Source organism: Helianthus annuus, chromosome 15, assembly GCF_002127325.2.
Source record: "Helianthus annuus cultivar XRQ/B chromosome 15, HanXRQr2.0-SUNRISE, whole genome shotgun sequence".
Classification (NCBI taxonomy): Eukaryota; Viridiplantae; Streptophyta; class Magnoliopsida; order Asterales; family Asteraceae; genus Helianthus; species Helianthus annuus.
Window position 1 is genome coordinate 116,408,625 of NC_035447.2, and position 19,823 is coordinate 116,428,447.

The following is a 19,823-nucleotide window of genomic DNA, read 5'->3' on the forward strand; positions in this document are numbered from 1 at the left end:
ATAAAAAAAAGTCTTTTAAATAGGCAAGCTGGTTGAAGAGCCAAAAGACTTAATAAATTCAGAATCATAGACAAAGATCAAAACAATATAAGATGAATACTCACTATCACAGTTGTTCTAAAATAAATACGCGTCAAGGAGCCGTCGTTTCTTTCTACTTCTTCATAATTCATTAAATCTACCCAAGCATCAACCACATCAGAGAACACCTTCACTTCCTCCCTCAATGTGCGCATCAGCGTCTTTGTGATTTCGGTGCCGTAAATACTCTTGAATATAATATCTCTACGCAAGATAATGTTAAATTTATAAATTAAATTCTGGATATAAAAAATCTACGAATACTATGTTTTACTTATATCTTATATAATTGAACTTACTCAGCAGATTCACCAAATTTTCTTGTTACCCCGCTAGACAAAGAGATGACCATTTTTCGTGGCCTGTATGTTGTTTATGAAAAAACGTATGCTGTTATACATTAAAAAGAAAATAGTGTAGTCGAAAAAAAAAACATTATATTTGGACCAAAACATTCCCTAATCTATCTGGAGCAAAGCCTTGCTTAATGTAACAACTAGTATTTTATAATTTAAATGGAATGTTACATTGAGTATTTGATATCGAACAGAAAATCCCATATATGCTGTTCTTCCGATGTAATTTCAATTTCCATTCCGTCATCATGGTCATCGCATGACCGGTTGAACCTACCAATTGGTTTTATTCGTTTTGATTCAAGTTCCTTTACCCAAGCGTTACTTCTGATATCATTTTCAGCCGCTCCCTTGCCTGCTTATTTTTTTTTTTTGTTTGTTAGTATTATAAAAAAATCATAAGTTTATTATAATTTTGGAATGAAGTAAAAAACATGTAGAACTTACCATTGATTTTATTCTTGGTCTCTTCTTCTTTTGATTTTTTATCTTCTTGATTCATGGCATCACTTGTTTCATCGACATCAGCACCTGCACATTTTTTTTTTGGTTTTTATAACTCTGATTATCTGTTGTGTACAGAAATAACACATGTTACGGTTTTTTTATTTTTTTTTTAATTTTTGGAATCATGACTTACCTAGGTCGGTTTCTTGTGTGAGTAGGTCAAAGGTAGGGCCATCAAGCAATTCTTGCATGTTTTGTGTTTCGTTGCTGCTGTCCTGGCAATTCTATTCATTTACATGTACACATACATGCATGTGTTAGTTTTTTCTGTATTATCGGTTCTTCTTAATTTTTGTACACATGTAACAGGTTATACGTGAGTTTTATATAATGGTTGAATGAAACAAAAAAACATGTAGAACTTACTTCTCGGTGTAGCTTTCTTCTCTTGATCTTTTGCCTGACTTTCTTCGTCGCGTGTCACTGCACATGTGCCCTTTTTTTGTGTAGTAGCTGGCGAATCTGGTATCTTCTCTTGTGTTTTGTCACCCTCACCCCCATCTACATATATTTTACGTTTAGTTTGCATTTTAGGAGATACATAAGGCGGTTAACTTTACTTTTGGCTGATTACTTTTTTACGTTATTTTTAATTAAATCATGCTACATTGTTTTTTATTTGCAGAAAAATGTAACATTATGTAGGGCTTTTTAATGGTTGTGTTATGTTTGTAAGATTAAATTGATTGAATCTAAGTAGGTATGCAAAAAAGTTCATACCATCAATGTTTGCCACCTCAGCTGCAGTTGCGGCATTATCTTGATCTTCTGCATTTGGCCCAAAAAAAAAAACTAATTAGTTACCGTTTGTAGTAAAAGTTAATACATATTTAAGGTAGTGATTTATCCGTCATTCATATTACCTTCTGTGTAATCATTTTCGGGGTTTTGCACTGTCTTCTTGAGAGACATGAGGACCCCGGCAATTTTTTTCTGTGGGGTATCAGGCACCAGCCATCCCCTTGTTTTGCTGGAGTGAACAATTTTCTCATACTGTTGTATCAATTTCTGAACTTGCACATTGCGTGGATGAGCATTAAACAAAACCTCCAATTTTTTTTGTACCGTTATCTTTTTGGCTTCCATGACATCCAAATGTTTTTTAATAGATTCAATCTCATTCTACAAAGAAAGTTTTAAAAAACATTTTTGTAAGTGATGTTGAAAGAAGATAATTATTCTGAAACTGGTTATGATTAGTAATCTTACATTAAGAACTTCATCATTAACTCGTAACTCAGTTTTTCTAGAATCCCGTTTAACCACAGCAACTTCATGTAAGTTGCCTCTTCCAAAACCACCTGTTTTTGTCTCCAATCTTTCTCTCTTTTTCAATTCGGTTTTATTCCAGAATACGATTGGGTTGATTGACCGGTCCACTTCAAGTCCGGTGCATTTAACTCGGTCGACGTACAGCAGCTGTGTAATGAAAAAAAAACAATTGAAAGTGGTAAGATAACTAAACAAATGTTGTATAGCTATACTTTTAGTAAGTTTTCTTACAGAAAACACTTACAGCCAAAAGCGTGAGTGGACCGGAAAATGGAGAATCAGGATCACACCTTTTCCATCCATCTTTACAAGATTTAATTTGCTGAATAACATAGGCACACCAATTAATTTTACTGAAATCTGTATGTCCAGTAAAACTTTTCAAAATCCACTCTTTCATTCGCCCACTTCTATTACACTCAGCCATGACGGTTAAGAATAACATTAGGAAGTCTAGTCGGAAATTGAAACTATTGTCTTCATCCCTTGTGACTATAGATTGTGCCAGTTTTGTCGGTGCCACAAATCGTGCACGGTATCGTTTTCTCCATGCCATAACAGCAACATCAAGCTTTTCAGATGGTCTTACATTTTGCATGTTTATGCCTTTGTTAGGAATTCCAAGAAGGTCATGCACAGACTCAACATCAACATTTATTGACCCACATGACATCTCGATAGCCATTTCTTCCGTGTTGAAGTGATCCACAACATAGTGTGCAAGTTTTGCAGGTATGCTACTGATGTTGAAAGATAGCATCTTACCAAACCCCATCCTCTTCACATCCTCTTGTTGATTACTGGTTAGAGACTTGATGCATTTGTACAATTGCATAGGCGCTAAATGTGTTTTTATTTTTGGCCACTTATTGCTTTTTGGTTGTTTCCCACTTCGCCTTAGCACCCGTTCATGTTTTTCTTTTTTTTGTTTCCCTCACCACAGTTGCATGCTTCTCTGGCTCGACCGCATCGCCTTTGTGACCCAAGGTGAAATCTCCAGCCATCTCTGAGTCACTGTCGACTGAAACTAAGACACCAACTTTCATATATGATTTACATAATTTATAAAGGAAGGAAACAAGTTGTGTGTACATACCTATTAATTTCCTTTTCACAATTTTCTTTGTTTTGCTATCCGCCCGTGATTGTTGACCTATAAATATAGATTTTATTAACAATTAGCATTAAAGTATTGAAACATATATTTATTTAGATTCCTAAAGATCACGTCTAAAACAGTTATGTACCTGCTCTAGTACGTGTTGCTGGCCCGCCCGCATCGACATCAGCTGGAATGTTTTTTACCAAGTTCATGTACATAAATATTAGATATATAAAAAAATGTAACGAAGAAACGTATATAGAATAAAAAAACATACCTTTTTTCATTTTCTTCATGTTTTCCCTGGGGGTGTCCAAATCAGTGTCTGGTGAAACTGAGACACCAACTTTGTTTTATTATTTATATAAAACATAATTATAAAACAAGCTAAAGAAAAAAAAAACGCTTGTACGTACTTATTAGCTTTCTTTTTTGCAACTTCTTTACCCGATCTGCTTGCTTACCTACATTCGTACGAGTTTTATATAAATCGGAAACTATTAACAACCTTTTACAAAATATATGTCTTAACAATAAAAAGAAAAAAGACTAATTTTAAAACTTTTTTACCTCCTCTTGTTCGCGTTGCTGGCCCGCCCGTGTTAGCATCCGGTGTCACTATTTAGAACACTTAATAATTAGCATTAAGGTATCGAAACATATATTTATTTAGATTCATAAAGATCACATCTAAAACAGTTTTGTATATTCTCCATGTTTTTTCCGGTTGTGCCCACTCGAATCGTTGTCAACTTAGAATGTTTTTACAAAGTGCAAGTATATAAATATTAGATTTTAAAAAAATGTAACAAAGAAACTTTTATACGTAAGAAAAAACATACCTTTTTGTATATTCTCCATGTTTTTTCTGGGTGTGTCCAAATCACTGTCTGTTGAAACTGAGACAACAAGTTTGTTTTATTATTTATTTCAAAACATAAATGTAAGACAAGTGAAAAAAAAAATGCTTGTACGTACTTATTAGCTTTCTTTTTTGCAACTTCTTATCATGATGCGCTTGCTTATCGACAACCGGCGTACGTCGAGTCTTTTTAGCTGCATTTTGTTAATTGTAAACAACATTAATAAACTAACATCTAATTTAATGCGTAAGCATAATTTATGAAAGGTTTTGTAATTATAAACACCTGGGCTCATTTTTTCCTTAGATCTTTAGTTGTAACAGCGGATGACCGCAAACTATCACGTATCCCAACAAAGCATCAGTTTAAGAGACTAACTATTTATACTTCAGTTCACTTTTTATAACCTAGAAAAATGTCCGATATGTAATAAATACCGGACCACATTCACTAATAGATCACTATGGCCCATTTCAATTTATAGCAAGCAAAGATTTTTTCACCAGACGACCATTCTTCGGACAATATTTATGCAATTTAGTTTTTATTATCCTCAGAATTCTTGATATTTTTTACTTATGATTTCTGATTATGTATTGATAAACCGCGAATAGCCGTTTTTTCTAATTACAGACTATTAATGTAATTTATTTTCTCAATCAAATAAAAGCAAGAAACATATACTACAAAAAAATGTGATGTTCAATACTTTCAAACATAAACCCCAAAAAGTCAATTCCTTTTGTACATCGTTCAGTGTTATGACATATATCCACACCATAATTAAATGTTTTTTTTCCCTTTTGTAACACCTTTAAAACCACACACAAACACTAACCCTTATAAAAAATACAGAAACAACATTAACAACAAATCATAACCCTTAAAAAAAAAACAGAAACAACAAATCTATAGTTTTATCTACAACCGTATGTTTTTTTTAAACCCAAATGTGTATGAAACAACACCCAAACATGTATATATAAAAGTCCGGATTCTACATAAACAAAGGCCTAAAAAATATTAAAAAAAACTTCTTTTTACACCCCCCCCCCAAAACAAACCAGTTTAGTCGGCACACAGGCTATGCAAATGGTAGAAATATTTTTTGGGAAGGACCCTTGTCTTTTTAAGAAAACCCAGATGTTATTTCCAGAACATAATCCCGAAAAAGTCCATTCCTTTTACATCGTTCAGTGTTATGACGAACCAGACTAAAAAACCAGGGCAAACTGTAACTCTAATTTACACTTACATAATCAAAAAGAAAGTAAAAACCTGAACCGACGCACCGGAACCCTAATTTTTCCGGCGAACGTTCTTTTCTTCGGTGATTGTCGGAAATCTGCATCGATTGTTCAATATCTTAACAGCTTTTTCACTCCATTTATGCTTTTTGTCTGCATATTGAGGGGGTTTGATGAAGATTACAAGAGACTCAGTGTTTCGGTGGTTGTTTTGAAGTTATCCGTTTGATGAAGATGATGAGAGAGAATGACTCTCCGGTGATTTTGGGGTTAATTTGAGAGGGTTTGTTGAAGACTATGAGAGAGAGAGAGTTTTAGGAAATTTTGAAGAATATGAGGGGTTGTGAGTCTCCGGTGATTTTTGGGTCTTTTGAAATTTTTGTAGACTGATATAGGTTTTTAGATTAGGGGGTAATGATGTAGTTGATGTAAAGTTCTTACAAGTTTTTACACCCATGCAGACTTTTGTTTCTTATAAGAGATTATATTACATTGGCTTTCCCATATTGCCCTTCACGTACCATTAATATATTAAAAAATAGACAAAAGGGATTCAAAATCCAGTCATGACCAAAAATAAATCTCAGTCATACATGAAGCTTAATCAATGGTCATTAATGGGTTTTCAGGGTTTAGTCAACTCAACTGGGTTTTCAATTTATCCTTGCCCTATATATATATATAGAGAGAGAGAGAGAGTTGTTGCTGTTAAAAAGTCATCTTAAATAAGTACGTGTGAGCAATCCAATAAAATAATTACAATATGTCTACTTTTTATTTCTCTCTTCCCTCATCATTTTAAAATAGAAAATGGCACCATTACCACTATTTGGGAATGTATTATAAATTTGACAAAGAAAAAGATCCACCCACCAATGCATCATTGTGATGGATGCTAAAATGCAGTTGGTTTGACTTGTGTTTTCCGACAATGATGGGAGGCAATAATGTTTGTAAATTATGATAAATCTATCATCTTGAAGTCATTCAACAATGTGGAACAACAAGATACAATATTAGTTCCCCTGTAATACAGCGCCATATCATGCCAATTCCCACTATACCGTCCTATGGCGTCCCTAAACACCATTACGGGGGCGCCATGTGCTGAAAATCTCTCCTCCTCGCAAAAATTTTCACGGCGTTGCCCTTTCTTCCCCACTCACACACATATGTATATACATACATATATAAAGCCCCATACATATATATCTCCACTACACACTCAAGTTATATAAAGCCCCATAAAGCCCCTCTCTTACGCGTTTCACCACTTGTCGCATAACGCCTCACAAAAGGCTTTATATGACTATTCATGACCTTACTATATGTCGACACTTATTTTAAGAGAGTTTGTAAATACTTTTGAATACCTTTCAAGGATCCAACAGGAGTGTTATCAATAAACATGTTAGAATTTTAAATAATTTAATCATATATAGATACAAGATAAGTCATGTTAGGATGAAACAAAGAGAACATTTACGAGTGACGCAGTTGTAAACGCTGGATTATATTTTAGTAGAATTCTTGTATTGAAATCTTGCTAGACCTTTATATAAATAAATTCCAATATTAAAATAAGTTTTCACTCTGGGTGTAATATCAAACTTGGCCCTTGAAGCTTATTGTAGAAGTCGGCTATCTATACTATTAGTGAGCTGATACACCATCCAACTAATTTGACACTAATTAAGTTTCTTTCAAACTTTACAAGATCCAAAATAAATTAAAAAAAAATTATAGCAAATTTTTTGTAATAACATTGATTATAATTTTTTAATTTTTGAAATTCAACATTGTGTACACGTCAATGTGAGACTAGCTCACTTAGTAGAGACTCATGTCTTTTAGAGAGAAAATCCTATAATCAAATCTATGCAAGAGAGGTTATTTTATTAATTTGTGTAATACGGGTAGGAGTAAGCTTTATCATTAAAAAAAATATTGTACACAACAGATTATTTAATAATATACTTTTGTTGAATTATATATTTCAAATGTTGAATATTTTTGTGATGGACAAATAGTCGATTGTTATTATTTATTATACATAATATTCTATACCTTACATTTTTAAAAAGGGTGTACAGTACCTCTTTTAATTGATTATTTTAAATAATGTATATTTTGTCTTTATTTTTCTACATGAAACTAAACTTTGACATTTTCTTTTATTTACTGTAATAATAATAATCTTGTAATAATCAAGATTATTATAATATTCATTGTAATAACATTCCGATAGGTATATTTTTAAAGAGGGTGTACAGTACCTCTTTTAATTGATTATTTTAAATAATATATATTTTGTCTTTATTTTTCTACATGAAACTAAACTTTGACATTTTCTTTTATTTACTGTAATAATAATAATCTTGTAATAATCAAGATTATTATAATATTCATTGTAATAACATTCCGATACAAAATATAGAATTCGTATTATTTTAACCATCTATTTAATTAAAATAATTTTTAAGTTATTGTTTGATTAGAAAAAAAATCCAAATTACATATATAAGTATATTATATGAGAACTTTAAATATAATAAATAGTTATAAGAGGTAAATGAGTATAAATAATTCACTCTTTACACTATAAACAACACATGTTTCATATATGTCGATAACTTATTTAAGTTTAGTAATTTCATTTTTCTCTAATAACTTAAGTGAACATAAAAATAACAAAGTACGTAGTTGTAATCTATTTGTTTTCTCAATGCTCCGATATAAATATTTTGAAAAAAATAGAGTTATGTTTGAAATAAAACGTTTTTTTCTGCTATCGAATTATCCGGATAGGTATTCATTTTTATGAATTTCAGCTCTCATACTACAAACTACATATATATTTAACCCAATTATTTTTAGTAATTTTATTTTTCTCTAACAACTTACTTTCTTTATTTTTATAAAAAAAATAATAAGCATACAATTAATTTTTTCTTAACGTTGAGATATAAATTTTATTAAGAATGGGATGTAATGCTTTTCATTTGGAACAAAACAAACTATGAAGGCATGCACCTTCTTTGATTATCGTATTGTCGTATACGTGACAGGTTGTTACAAAAATACGTTCACCATCCGTAACGCAGGTGTTTCACCTAGTTACAAAACAAATTAAAGGATTCATATCTTAACGTATGTCTTTAACCGTAAATCTAATGCTTTTATCTTTTTAGTTTTTTATATATAATATATATTGTTGATATCTAATATAGATAACAAGGGTTAATTAGAATATAATAAAAAGTTTATTTGGTTAGGAAGTAATCTTGACTATCAATTGATTTAATCAAGGGTTAAGATTAAATGAGCGAAATTGAAGGGAAGAAAAGAGGTGCATGGGTTTGTGTAAGGGCATTGTAGTCTATCCAGGACAATAGTTTCTCTCTCCTCCAATACCCCTCATTTTTTAAACGTTAATAACTTTTTCATACGACATTATTTTTTTTTTTATAAAAATTGCAACAAAAACGAGCGTTTTTTATCTTTAAAACGAGTATACTATTGGTATATTTTCAAAAAAAAAAAAAATCGAAAACCCAGTTGCGTAAAACGCAATGGAAAAAACCCAGTTTTATTAAAGCAATTTTCTGATGCAGCCCGACCCCAGCCAGGGGCTCTGCCCCTAGGACCCCGCCAGGGGCTGCCGCCCCTTGGACCCTGCTCCTAGGGGCGCTGCCCCCGAACCCCGCCAAGATCGTAAAATGCAATGACTCAATTCAAAAACCCGGATCGTAAAAATGCAATTCAAAAAATTCTTACATAGATCGAAGCCGATTTCTTCACCGATTGACGAAATTTGAATTTTAGAAACACTTATCAGCGATCGAATCGAACAAATCGAGTGATTCGCTTCAAAATCACGGGGAAAAATGAGATATTGTAAGAAATTAAACCGGGTTTCTTCAAAAAAGTTGAAGAACATGTTGATTGGTGACGAAAATCGCACTATAATGTAGTGATTAGTGTGATAGAAAGTGAAGAAAAGATTGAAGATGGTGAGTTTTGAAAATGGTGGGTTTTGAAGTTACAGAGAGAATAAGAAGGGAGAAGATAGGGTAAAATTGACTAAAATACGCTTCATCTTTATTTTAAATTTTGACACATGTCATAATTCTATTACTTCCTATCTGATCCTCTTCCCAGATAACAAAGATAGGCGCTTTATTAACAACGCGCTCGACTATGAATGAACCGGAAAATCGAAAAACAGGTAATAAGATATGAGGGCGGTTTCTCGTAATCATTTGGACAGTTGACTTGTAAGAAAGGCCCACTTTGGGTTGCTGCCCAATTTCATTGGGTCACCTGGGCCCGGATAGCATACTCATTCAATAATAGGGTCAGGATATAATAGAAACTAATCTTAACCATCTATTTATTAATCAAGAGCTAAGATTAAATGAGTTAAATTGAAGAAAAAAAAGAGGCGCGTGGGTTTGTCTAGGGGCATTCTAGTCAGTGCAAGGCAATAGTTCCTCTCTCCTCCAATTCCCCCTCATTTTTTAAACGTTAATAACTCTTTCATACGATATTATTTTTTTATAAAAATTGCACCAAAAACGAGCGTTTTTATCTTTAAAACGAGTATACTATTGCTATATTTTCGAAAAAAAAATTCAAAACCCCTGTTGCGTAAAGCGCAATGTACAAAAAGCGTAAAAAATGACTTTTTCTAAAATGCAATGGACAAAAAACACAAAAGAAATGTGTTATTTCTAAAACGCAATGACTGAAAAACACAAAGAAATGTCTTTTTTTTGTAAAACGCAATAGACTAAAAAGTAAAAACACAAAGAAATGTCTTTTTTTTCTAAAACGCAATGGCCTAAAAACAAAAAGAAATGTCTTATTTCTAAAACGCAATGGCCAGAAAACTCCAAGAAATGTCTTATTTATAAAATGCAATGGCCAGAAAACAAAAAGAAATGTGTTCTTTCTAAAACGCAATAGATTAAAAACACATAAAAATATATTTTACCTAAAACGCAATGGACTAAAAACACTTCAAAATGTGTTTTTCTAAAACGCAATGGACCAAAAAACACATAAAAAAATGTTTTTCCTAAAACGCAATAGACAAAAAACACAAAAGAAAATGTTTTTTTTTTCTAAACACAATGGACTAAAAACACATAAAAATGTGTTTTACCTAAAACGCAATGGACTAAAAACACTTCAAAATGTATTTTTCTAAAACGTATTGGACCAAAAAAACACATAAAATGTGTTTTCCTAAAACGCAATGGACAAAAACACAAAAATAATGTTTTTTTTTCTTAAACGCAATGGACTAAAAACACATAAAATGTGTTTTACCTAAAACGCAATGGACTAAAAACACAATAAAATGTGTTGTTTCTTAAACCCAATGGATTGGAAATACAAAAAAAAAAAGTTTTTTCATTCCTCTGTAAAACGCAGTGACTTAATTCAAAAACCCAGATCGTAAAAATGCAACTCAAAATTTTCTTACATAGATCGAAGCCGATTTCTTCAGATTTCTTCAACGATTGACAAAATTTGAATGCTAGAAACACTTATAAGCGATCGAATGGAACGAATCGAGTGATTCGTTTCAAAATCACGGGAAAAATGAGATATTGTATGAAATTAAACCGGGTTTCTTCAAAAAAGTTGAAGAACACGTTGATTGTGTGTTTGAATTATTGATTGGTGACGAAAATTGCATTATAATGTAGTGATTATTGAGATAGAAAGTGAAGAAAATGTTGAAGATTGTGGGTTTTGAAAATGGTGGGTTTTGAAGTTTCAGAGAGAAGAAGGGAGAAGATTGGATAAAATTGACTAAAATACACTTCCTCTTTATTTTTAAATTTTGCCACATGTCATAATCCTATTGCTTCATATCCTTCCTCGCCAAAATAAACTTCCTATTTGATCCTCTCCATTCAATAATATTCAATAATGCTTTCACAATTTATAACATTGGTAAACTGAAATTATATTTACTTGCTTAAAAATGGGAAAGAAATTGTTCGAATTGTTAAAAAAAATAGTTTTACCAAATATAAAATATAATTAGATAAAAGCTCATGGACAAGAGAGAAATTTTATACAAGAGTAAAATGCTCCGATAGTCCCTATGATTTTGTAAAGTAACACATTTAGTCCCTAGCTTTTGGAAATTACATTCCTGTTCCATGTGGTTTATCACTTTGTTTCTCGGATAGTCCCTGTGGGAAACGAACGTTAGTTCCAGACGTTAAATGGTGTCACGTGCTGTACATGTGAGGGAATTTTCGTACATTTACCCTCCTTGCACCTCGTTAATACCCTTTCAGTTGTATTCCCTCCTAATTCACACCAACACATCAACACATCACTCTCTCTCTATCACAGGCGATCATCCTCAAAATAAAAAAAGGTCAAAACCGTAACCCTAATCCAAGATGGAAGACGATCATCCTCAAAACCCACGGTATCACAAAACTTGGAGAATAAGGAGTCCTACTGAGACGTTTGTAGCACATAATGTGTATCGTAAGTATCCTAAAACCCTAAATAGATTCTGTAAAAAATCAAAATTATTGATGTTTCCTTGTTTATTGTGACATAACAGTTGGTTAGCTATGTCTTATGTTAGTTGTTACTTATTTACTTTATTGAAGTGTTAGAGCTTCTCCAATGCGGAGAAGCAAACAAACATGTGACGTCTCAAAGTAGACATCCCCATTGGAGATGGCGCCTGGAAACGGATGGGAGAGTGGGTCCCTCTCTCTCTCGCACACACTTGTAATATATAATATTAAAAATATTAAAAGGTGTTTGAAAGTGGAAGTACCATTAGAGAGAAAATAGATGTGTTTGAAATGTGGGTGGAAATTAGACGTGTCGTGTTTGTAAGCGTTTCAAAATGGATGCATTGTAAGATAATGGGTGTGTCTGAAATATGTCTATTTTGATAATATTTCCTATCCATTGCTATTATTATTGTTTATCCGTTTATAGCTTAATCATTTCTTTTACACAACATGTTTCCAGGCACCCGAGATGGCAATCAGTGGAGAGTTTTAAAAGGTTATAATAATTGAAATGAACCCTAAATCTTTAGGCTTTAGAATTTTTGTAATGATCTTGTAACTCTTTAGTGTATAAATTATTGCATGTTTCTCTTTTACCTTTTATTTGCTTATGTGAAGCAAATAAACTATCATCACTTGTAAAAGAGACTTGTCTAACATCTTGATACTACTAGACCTGACCAAAGGCCCTTTGGTATTCCATTACGTATCCATTAAAGTGAATAAATTGTTTCTCATTTTTAAATTAGTGTTGTGTTAAGCGTACTCTCACTCTATTATCTTTATTGTATGTGCCCCCTCGCCTACTAAATTAGTCACATTGTCTCTCTATTTTACTCAGTAGGGGTGGTATGCTTAACATGTAGAGGTTACATTTAGCCATCTCAAAATTTATAATAAAATTAAAAATCAATTTTTTAATTGCAACTTATTATCTATTCTATTCTCAAGATATGATTATTTTAACCCTAAAAGTCATAAATTATAATCACTTTTACCCAAATTATTCCTAACTAATCATTTGTCTTCATGTCATAATATTGGGTTTATTAAATCATCCAAACACCAACTTAGTATTTAGTCATCTTACACTACATTATATTATGCATATCTACTAAATTATAATATCATGTAAATGTTCAGTACAAAATACATATATAATGACAATTAATAGATGATTAAAATGAAGGAACAGAATCAAGGCAAACAACCAAAGCTATGATGAAAGTAAAAGATGATTTTGTAAAAGCAAAAGCAAGTTTTGGCCTTTTTTTGTCCTTGAATTATGCAATTACAGGATTCCAAATATGAATGATTAAAGGCATAAATGACAGTACCAGCATCTTCAATCTTGTAACACAAAATTTTATATCTTTAAGATCCACCCTCAAAAGTCTACAAATTTTGAGTGGTGTTCATGGGTCGGTTCAACCTCGTCCAACCCCACCCTTGGGCATTATTTGACATATCGCATATGGTGCATTATGAAATGTGAAGTAAAAAAGGGGTGTAGTGGTATAATGTCCAATAATCCCTATAACCCATTCAATCATTACCCATTTATATTCTTTAATTTCCTATTGGCCAATTGAATTAGGTTTTTGATCATCAGGCGTTTTAAATGAAACGCCCAACAAAAAAATTGCAAAAAAACGCCCAGGGGCGGTTATAATGGCGTGGACGCACAAAACCCCCTCCACTACAGATGGTCTAACTATGGTTTTGGAAAAAAAAAAAAACCGGCTGGGTTGGGTGGGACATGCCGGTTTTATTGGTTTGGCGGCTTGACAATTCATTTTAACAGTTTGAACTGATATTTTTATGTTTTTTTTTAAATAGTTTATTTTAAAACAACTTATATAACTATGTAGATGGTTCATGAATATCATACATGTACATAACTGCATATTCCAAAAATGAAAACTAAATAAGCAAAAAAGGCTAAACGATCAGTTTGGTTTACACGACTGGATCCAAATTCCAAACCATCGGCCAGACCGGTAAACTGCCAAAGCGGCAAAGCCAAACTGTGACCGAATCACTCAAATATCAAACCGTCCAAACAGAAGAAACTACAGATGATTTTGTCCTCAGGATGTTCAAGAATGAATCTGGCAGCCATGGTCAAAACATTACTAGATTTTGTCAAAGTACACAACATGATCATCTCCATGACAGAAATCTTGCATCAGAATATAAAACATTATAGTATGTAGCAAGAACATATGACTATTTAACTAACTACTAATCATTCAAGAAACGTACACGTAAACAAGATCAAAAGAACAATTCTTTATCATCAATCATGTACCTTGTAAATCTTCCAATTCGTGGTAATTCCATGTCAACCGAAGATGGATTATGCATCTGATTATCATCAGAACTAGCAAACTTCCGTTTCTTCGACCATAACCAGATCTTAGAAACCGAAAAACTATCAGTTTTTGCACCAATATTTATCTTTTTCCCTTCCATATCTTCATCAAGTGTACGATCCTCAATACGCTCATTTTGTTCAACATTTTTCACAAATTTTGCATCTTGTAAATCCCTCCGACTCCTCAGCGGGACTCGGAGATACGTGTCGCCTACCACATACTCATACGAACCCATCGAATAACATCTTCGTGCGTCTAAATTGCTACTACTCGTCTCACCGCCTGTTTCACTTTCACCTTCACTCAATTTTCTAAACTTACCAAGTCTTACCGAAAACACCCCTTTCTCAACTAGAGTCTGTTCATTTTCCACTGTTTTTATACCACTTTCATCGGGTTCCCGTGGATCATCGTACTCGAACATCGGGTTGTCAATCGAAAACCCAGGGTCGAAAAGGGTATTTCTACAAAGAGGGCAAGTGGAATTCGACAAAAGCCAAGTATCTATACAACTGATATGAAAAGCATGACTACAAGTTGGGAGTAATCTTAACTTATCATTCTCTGAAAACTCACACAAACAAACAGCACAATCGAAAGGCTCATTCGCACCCACTACTTCTTTATACATAAAAACAGGTAACGCGTCGATAAATGTTTGATCTAAACCAGAATCATGTAAATGAAAAAGCTGTTGAAGCTGTCTTTGAAGTGCAGCAGATGGAGAACCATCTGGAAACCGATTCGACCGTTGGGAATTCGACGAAGACTGGTGCTTTGTCAAAAACCTCACAAGCAAGTGAAGCAAACCAGATATGAAAAACAAGACTGCCAATATTATTATAATGAACAGAACTGCAGGGCTTATTTTAGCACCTGAAGATGATGGTGGTGATGATTGTTGGTACCCAACAACACCATCTTCTTTAACATTTGCATGCTCAAGAAACAATCTTTCTTGTACTAACATCATTGAACAAACAGATCTTTCCTGTTCTACTCTATAAAAATCAAATCTTTTTCATTAAGAACAAATACCCATCTCATAAAACTGTAAAAAGATTCATACCCAGAAGCTAAAATCCAAAAAGGTCAACTTTCCCCTTCAGATATGACCAATTTCATAAGCCGGTTATAGTGGGTCATGATTAATTAAGCTAAAAGACGATTCTAAGCACCAACCACCAATACATAAAGACAAAAATCAGATTAATTCATTTCACCAACCTTTGGACTTTGAAGAGCATACCTACATGGAATGAAGCCCTAAATCGAATAAAGATTGAAACTTTAAGAAAACCCTGAATGGGTATTTGAATCTTGAAGGGTGGCAAGTGGTAAATGTTAGTTGCAGAAGTTGAAGAAATATGAGATTGTGTGTGAATATGACACGCGGTGGGTGAGTGCGTGAGGGAATCTGAACTAGAAAAAGTGGCTCGTGATGGTGACTGTGTCTAGAAACAATAGAGTCAAAGGGTGTAAGCTGGAACCGTGAAATGTTCGATGGTCCATTGATGATGGTGGGCGAGGGTGAATGTGGACGATGGGAAGGATGATATTTGGGTCTTGACTATTAAATTAGGCATATTGCATTGTAGAGATATAAATGCTTACGGTTGCAAAGCTATAAGGTTTATGGGCATGTTTGGGTAAGCTTATTGAAACAAATTATTAACTTATTGGCTTCTTGGAAAAGTCAGGATTTTGTGACTTATTGACTTATTGGCTTTTCCCCCTCACATACACCCTCTTTGCCAAACATCATTTTAGAGCTTATGACTTTTCAAAAAGCCAATAAGTCAATAAGTTGTTTCAAAAAGCTTACCCAAACATGCCCTATATACGGGATCAACTTTTTTACCCTTTAAAATGAAAATCTTGCTGCTTTACACCCTTACGTTTTCTGATTGTATCAATGTTTACCCCTGAGGGGGTAAAACGCAATCTTCCCAAGGGCATTTTCGTAATCTTACCCATATCTATAGAGTAAACTTCAATTGTACACCTTGTGCTTTACCTCCACTGACACGTTTACACCCTGTCTCCTTAAAGTCGTCTTCTCCGGCGATATTCCAATCACCGGAGCAAAATCTGCAACTCGTCTTCTCTGGCAATATTCCGACCATCGATGAAAGAGGAGACGGAGGTGTCAACCATGGTAGTCTATTTCTGGTTGAATCAAAATAAATTTCTGATCACCTCAGGATTTCAAACCTTATATGCTAGAACTCGTGTACTTAATCACTGCTAAAAACCGATCCAAGGGATTTCTATTTATGTTGCAAAGATTTTTCTATAGTTGCACAGCTTTTGTTTGACGCCAAATGATTCATCTTGGAGTTCAAATATTCAAAAAGAAAAACTTTAAAATGCGAAATTTTCTCAATTAGCATGTTTATATGTCTTCAAATTTACGTGATTTTGATGTTTGCTGTAATTTTAGTGACTAGAGAGATTCCAGAGTATTTGAATGGCACTTACTGTGTGATTCACGAAGATCATGACATCTAGCAGTCATATTGCAAATTTATAAACTATAAAGCTTCTTGATGTAGAGCTTAGAGTCTTTGACATTAAGCTTCTTTTATCACACATAGACATTAAGGGGGTGTTTGTTTTTTATGAAAAGTACTTCTGGACTGTCACACCCCGACCGCGTATAACATGCAACCGCGGCGGAAAACGTCGGGGAGTGTTGTGGACATAATTAATTGTTATACAACCATGGAAATTAAAGTCACATTTTATTTATCAAACACGGGTGTTACATTGTCTTAAAAGGAAGTACAGAATTCAAAACATAGTTATACTAGTTCTATCTTCATTTTTAGTCTCTAAGGCACAGGTCCGCCCTAGTATCGTGATCAACATCTTATGGAACAGCTCCTGAAAACATATGTGAAAGTAGGTACGTCAGCATAAAAATGCCTGTGAGATACATAGGTTTTGTGAAAGTGGGATTCATGACTTGAGTTTTAAAGAAATGTTTAATAACAGTCAGTCATGAACCTCGTAATTTGTCTCGCTTTGTAAACCATTTGAAAAACGATAATATCAGATGATATGTATAGATAAACGTAAGGTTAAATGAATAACTTAGTAAAATGAGTTGAATAAGATAAGTTGTTTTGTAAGACAATGTTTTATGAAAAGTATGTTATTTGTATAAATGTTATATGTCTAAACTGAAATGATTTAGATAACGCTAAGATATGTAATATTATACAAACATTTATATATAAGAAGTACCAGCGGCGTATCCACCATGTTTGCATCATATTACATACTCCACGTTACTCAAACCATTTACCCAAACCATCCACCATGTAAGATTGTTCTTGTATAACTCAATTGTCAAGTGTTATTGTGTAAACCATGTCAAATGTCTATGTTCAATGTAAACCACCAAATGTGTATGTCAATGTCAACGTGTTTATGTTCAATGTAAATCATGTAATGTGTATCCCAAAATGTATCATGTACGGTAAGCGAAATGTATCAACTTAAACCATATGTAAAATGCACAAAACAAGTCGTTGAAGTCAAACGTGGTTTAAATCAACGTTATGTTCTGTGGAAAAATGCATGCTCTATTGATATTAACATTTATGCGGTATTGTGAAATATGCATACATCCAAGCCTTGAGACTGTGGCGATAAACCCTTAAACAAATTAAAGGTTTATCTAAGTTATGTATATCGAATTCGGTCATTCCTTACAATCCTATCAAACCCAGGATTTCAGGAACGGGAGTTGTCAATTCCTATGGTACCACTACCTACTAACGAACGGCGTGATCAATGTTAATGAATGTATTGTCCCATGTTAAACAAACCAAATGTCATAACCAAATGAAGGCATGTGATGTAAACAATTGTACTAAGTATGCTAAGTAAACATACGAAGCAGAAATGTTCATGTAAATCAATGTGTCCATATGCTGAGTAAACATATGCAACAGAAATGTTCATGTAAATCAATGTGTCCATATGTTGAGTAAACATATGCAACAGAAATGTTCATGTAAATCAATGTGTCCATATGCTGAGTAAACATATGCAACAGGAATGTAATGTAAACCAATGTACTAAGTACGCACACAATCGGCATACATAGCATGAAATGTAATGAAATCATGTACTATAATGTATTAACAACATAGCAGGCATATGATGTGAAAACATGGAAAGCATGAATGTAACAGATAGGCACATGTGTTTCACCCCAAAACAGTTTGGAAAACAGTAAAAGAGGGGTTCAATGTACTCACCTAAGATTGCTTTGGAGTTCTTGTGTAATAAACAAACAATGCTAGATCACGGAATATCAAACGGCACCTAATAGGTAGCTATGTTAATATACCGGACCTAAAATCGGAGGAACGGATAGTATGCGGGTTCGTAAACCAAACGAGTATGGAGACTCGTGTAATATGGTTTAACAAAGCCTACATACTAAAATGAAACTTAACCTAAGTGCTTACGGCCCATCACGACCCGTTTAGGTAGCTTATGCTACCCTAACGCGTCGTTCGCGTAGAACGCGTTCGGAACCCCTAACATCGCGACCACAAGGTATAACCTCGGAAGGTTATAGCTATGGTCACCTAATGTGTTTGGTCGGATCCTAATGATCGACCAAATGGGTCGGGTTCGAAAGTATAAGCGATGGTTTAGATCGCTTACCTTACGACCCTATATAAGCACTAAACTAAAAGTGACGAGCTAAGCATGTTAGAACATGCTTAACTAAGTTTAGAAAACAGGTTTGGCATCAAAACAAACGGCTTTGATGCTCACGAGTAGTTTGGTTACAAAATACGCAAGAATGCGCATTCTGGCCGAAACTACGACTCGTCACTGAGCCTAGATAACGTGGTAATCAGTAGGTATAGTCACTACGGACTATAACCATCGTGATCACGCTCACGTTATGAAGTTCCACGAACTTTTTGTTGACCATAGGCTGGTCAATGCAGAAAGTCAACAAAACGTTGACTTTCGGACTCGAAAAGCGAATAAAAGAACGAAAGAATACTTACGGAGGGTCCCCGAATGCTAATCTAGATCAAAGAGCTCAGGTATGAAGCAATGGCATCAACTTAGAGCATTTTGATCAGATTGTGTGAGTTTTTAGCAAAAGGGGGGGGGGGGTATTTATAGGAAAAGTAGAGCCGTTAGGATCGTTTCTTGATTTTCGTGCCACGATCCTAAGCTTCCACTTGTCAAAATGTTGTGGTTACTGAAAATGGCCCTTCGCTCTTGATTGGGTGAAAGGGCATTGCCCCTTGAACGAACGAAAGGCCAACTGCAAGTGGATTCAAACATTGAATCTGGTCTGTTAGTCCCATGCGGCCCGCCTCCATGTGCAGGCCAAACTAATGCGGGCCGCCTGGAGGTGCTGGTCAGACAACAAGTTTCAGTTTTGGCAGTTTTGGTCCCTGTTGCGTGTTTAAG

The 19,823-nt window shown here is 33.9% G+C and overlaps 1 protein-coding gene across 1 annotated transcript; it reads right to left on the reverse strand.

The window, feature by feature from the left end:
* Window positions 1-13,871: 13,871 nt before the first annotated feature.
* Window positions 13,872-15,944, reverse strand: LOC110872576 (RING-H2 finger protein ATL46). Its single transcript, XM_022121391.2, has 2 exons — window positions 14,300-15,944; window positions 13,872-14,170 (listed from the first exon to the last, which is right to left on the reverse strand). Exons 1-2 carry the CDS (start codon window positions 15,337-15,339, stop codon window positions 14,152-14,154), a joined length of 1,059 nt encoding a protein of 352 aa, XP_021977083.1. The 5' UTR covers window positions 15,340-15,944; the 3' UTR covers window positions 13,872-14,151.
* Window positions 15,945-19,823: the final 3,879 nt, after the last annotated feature.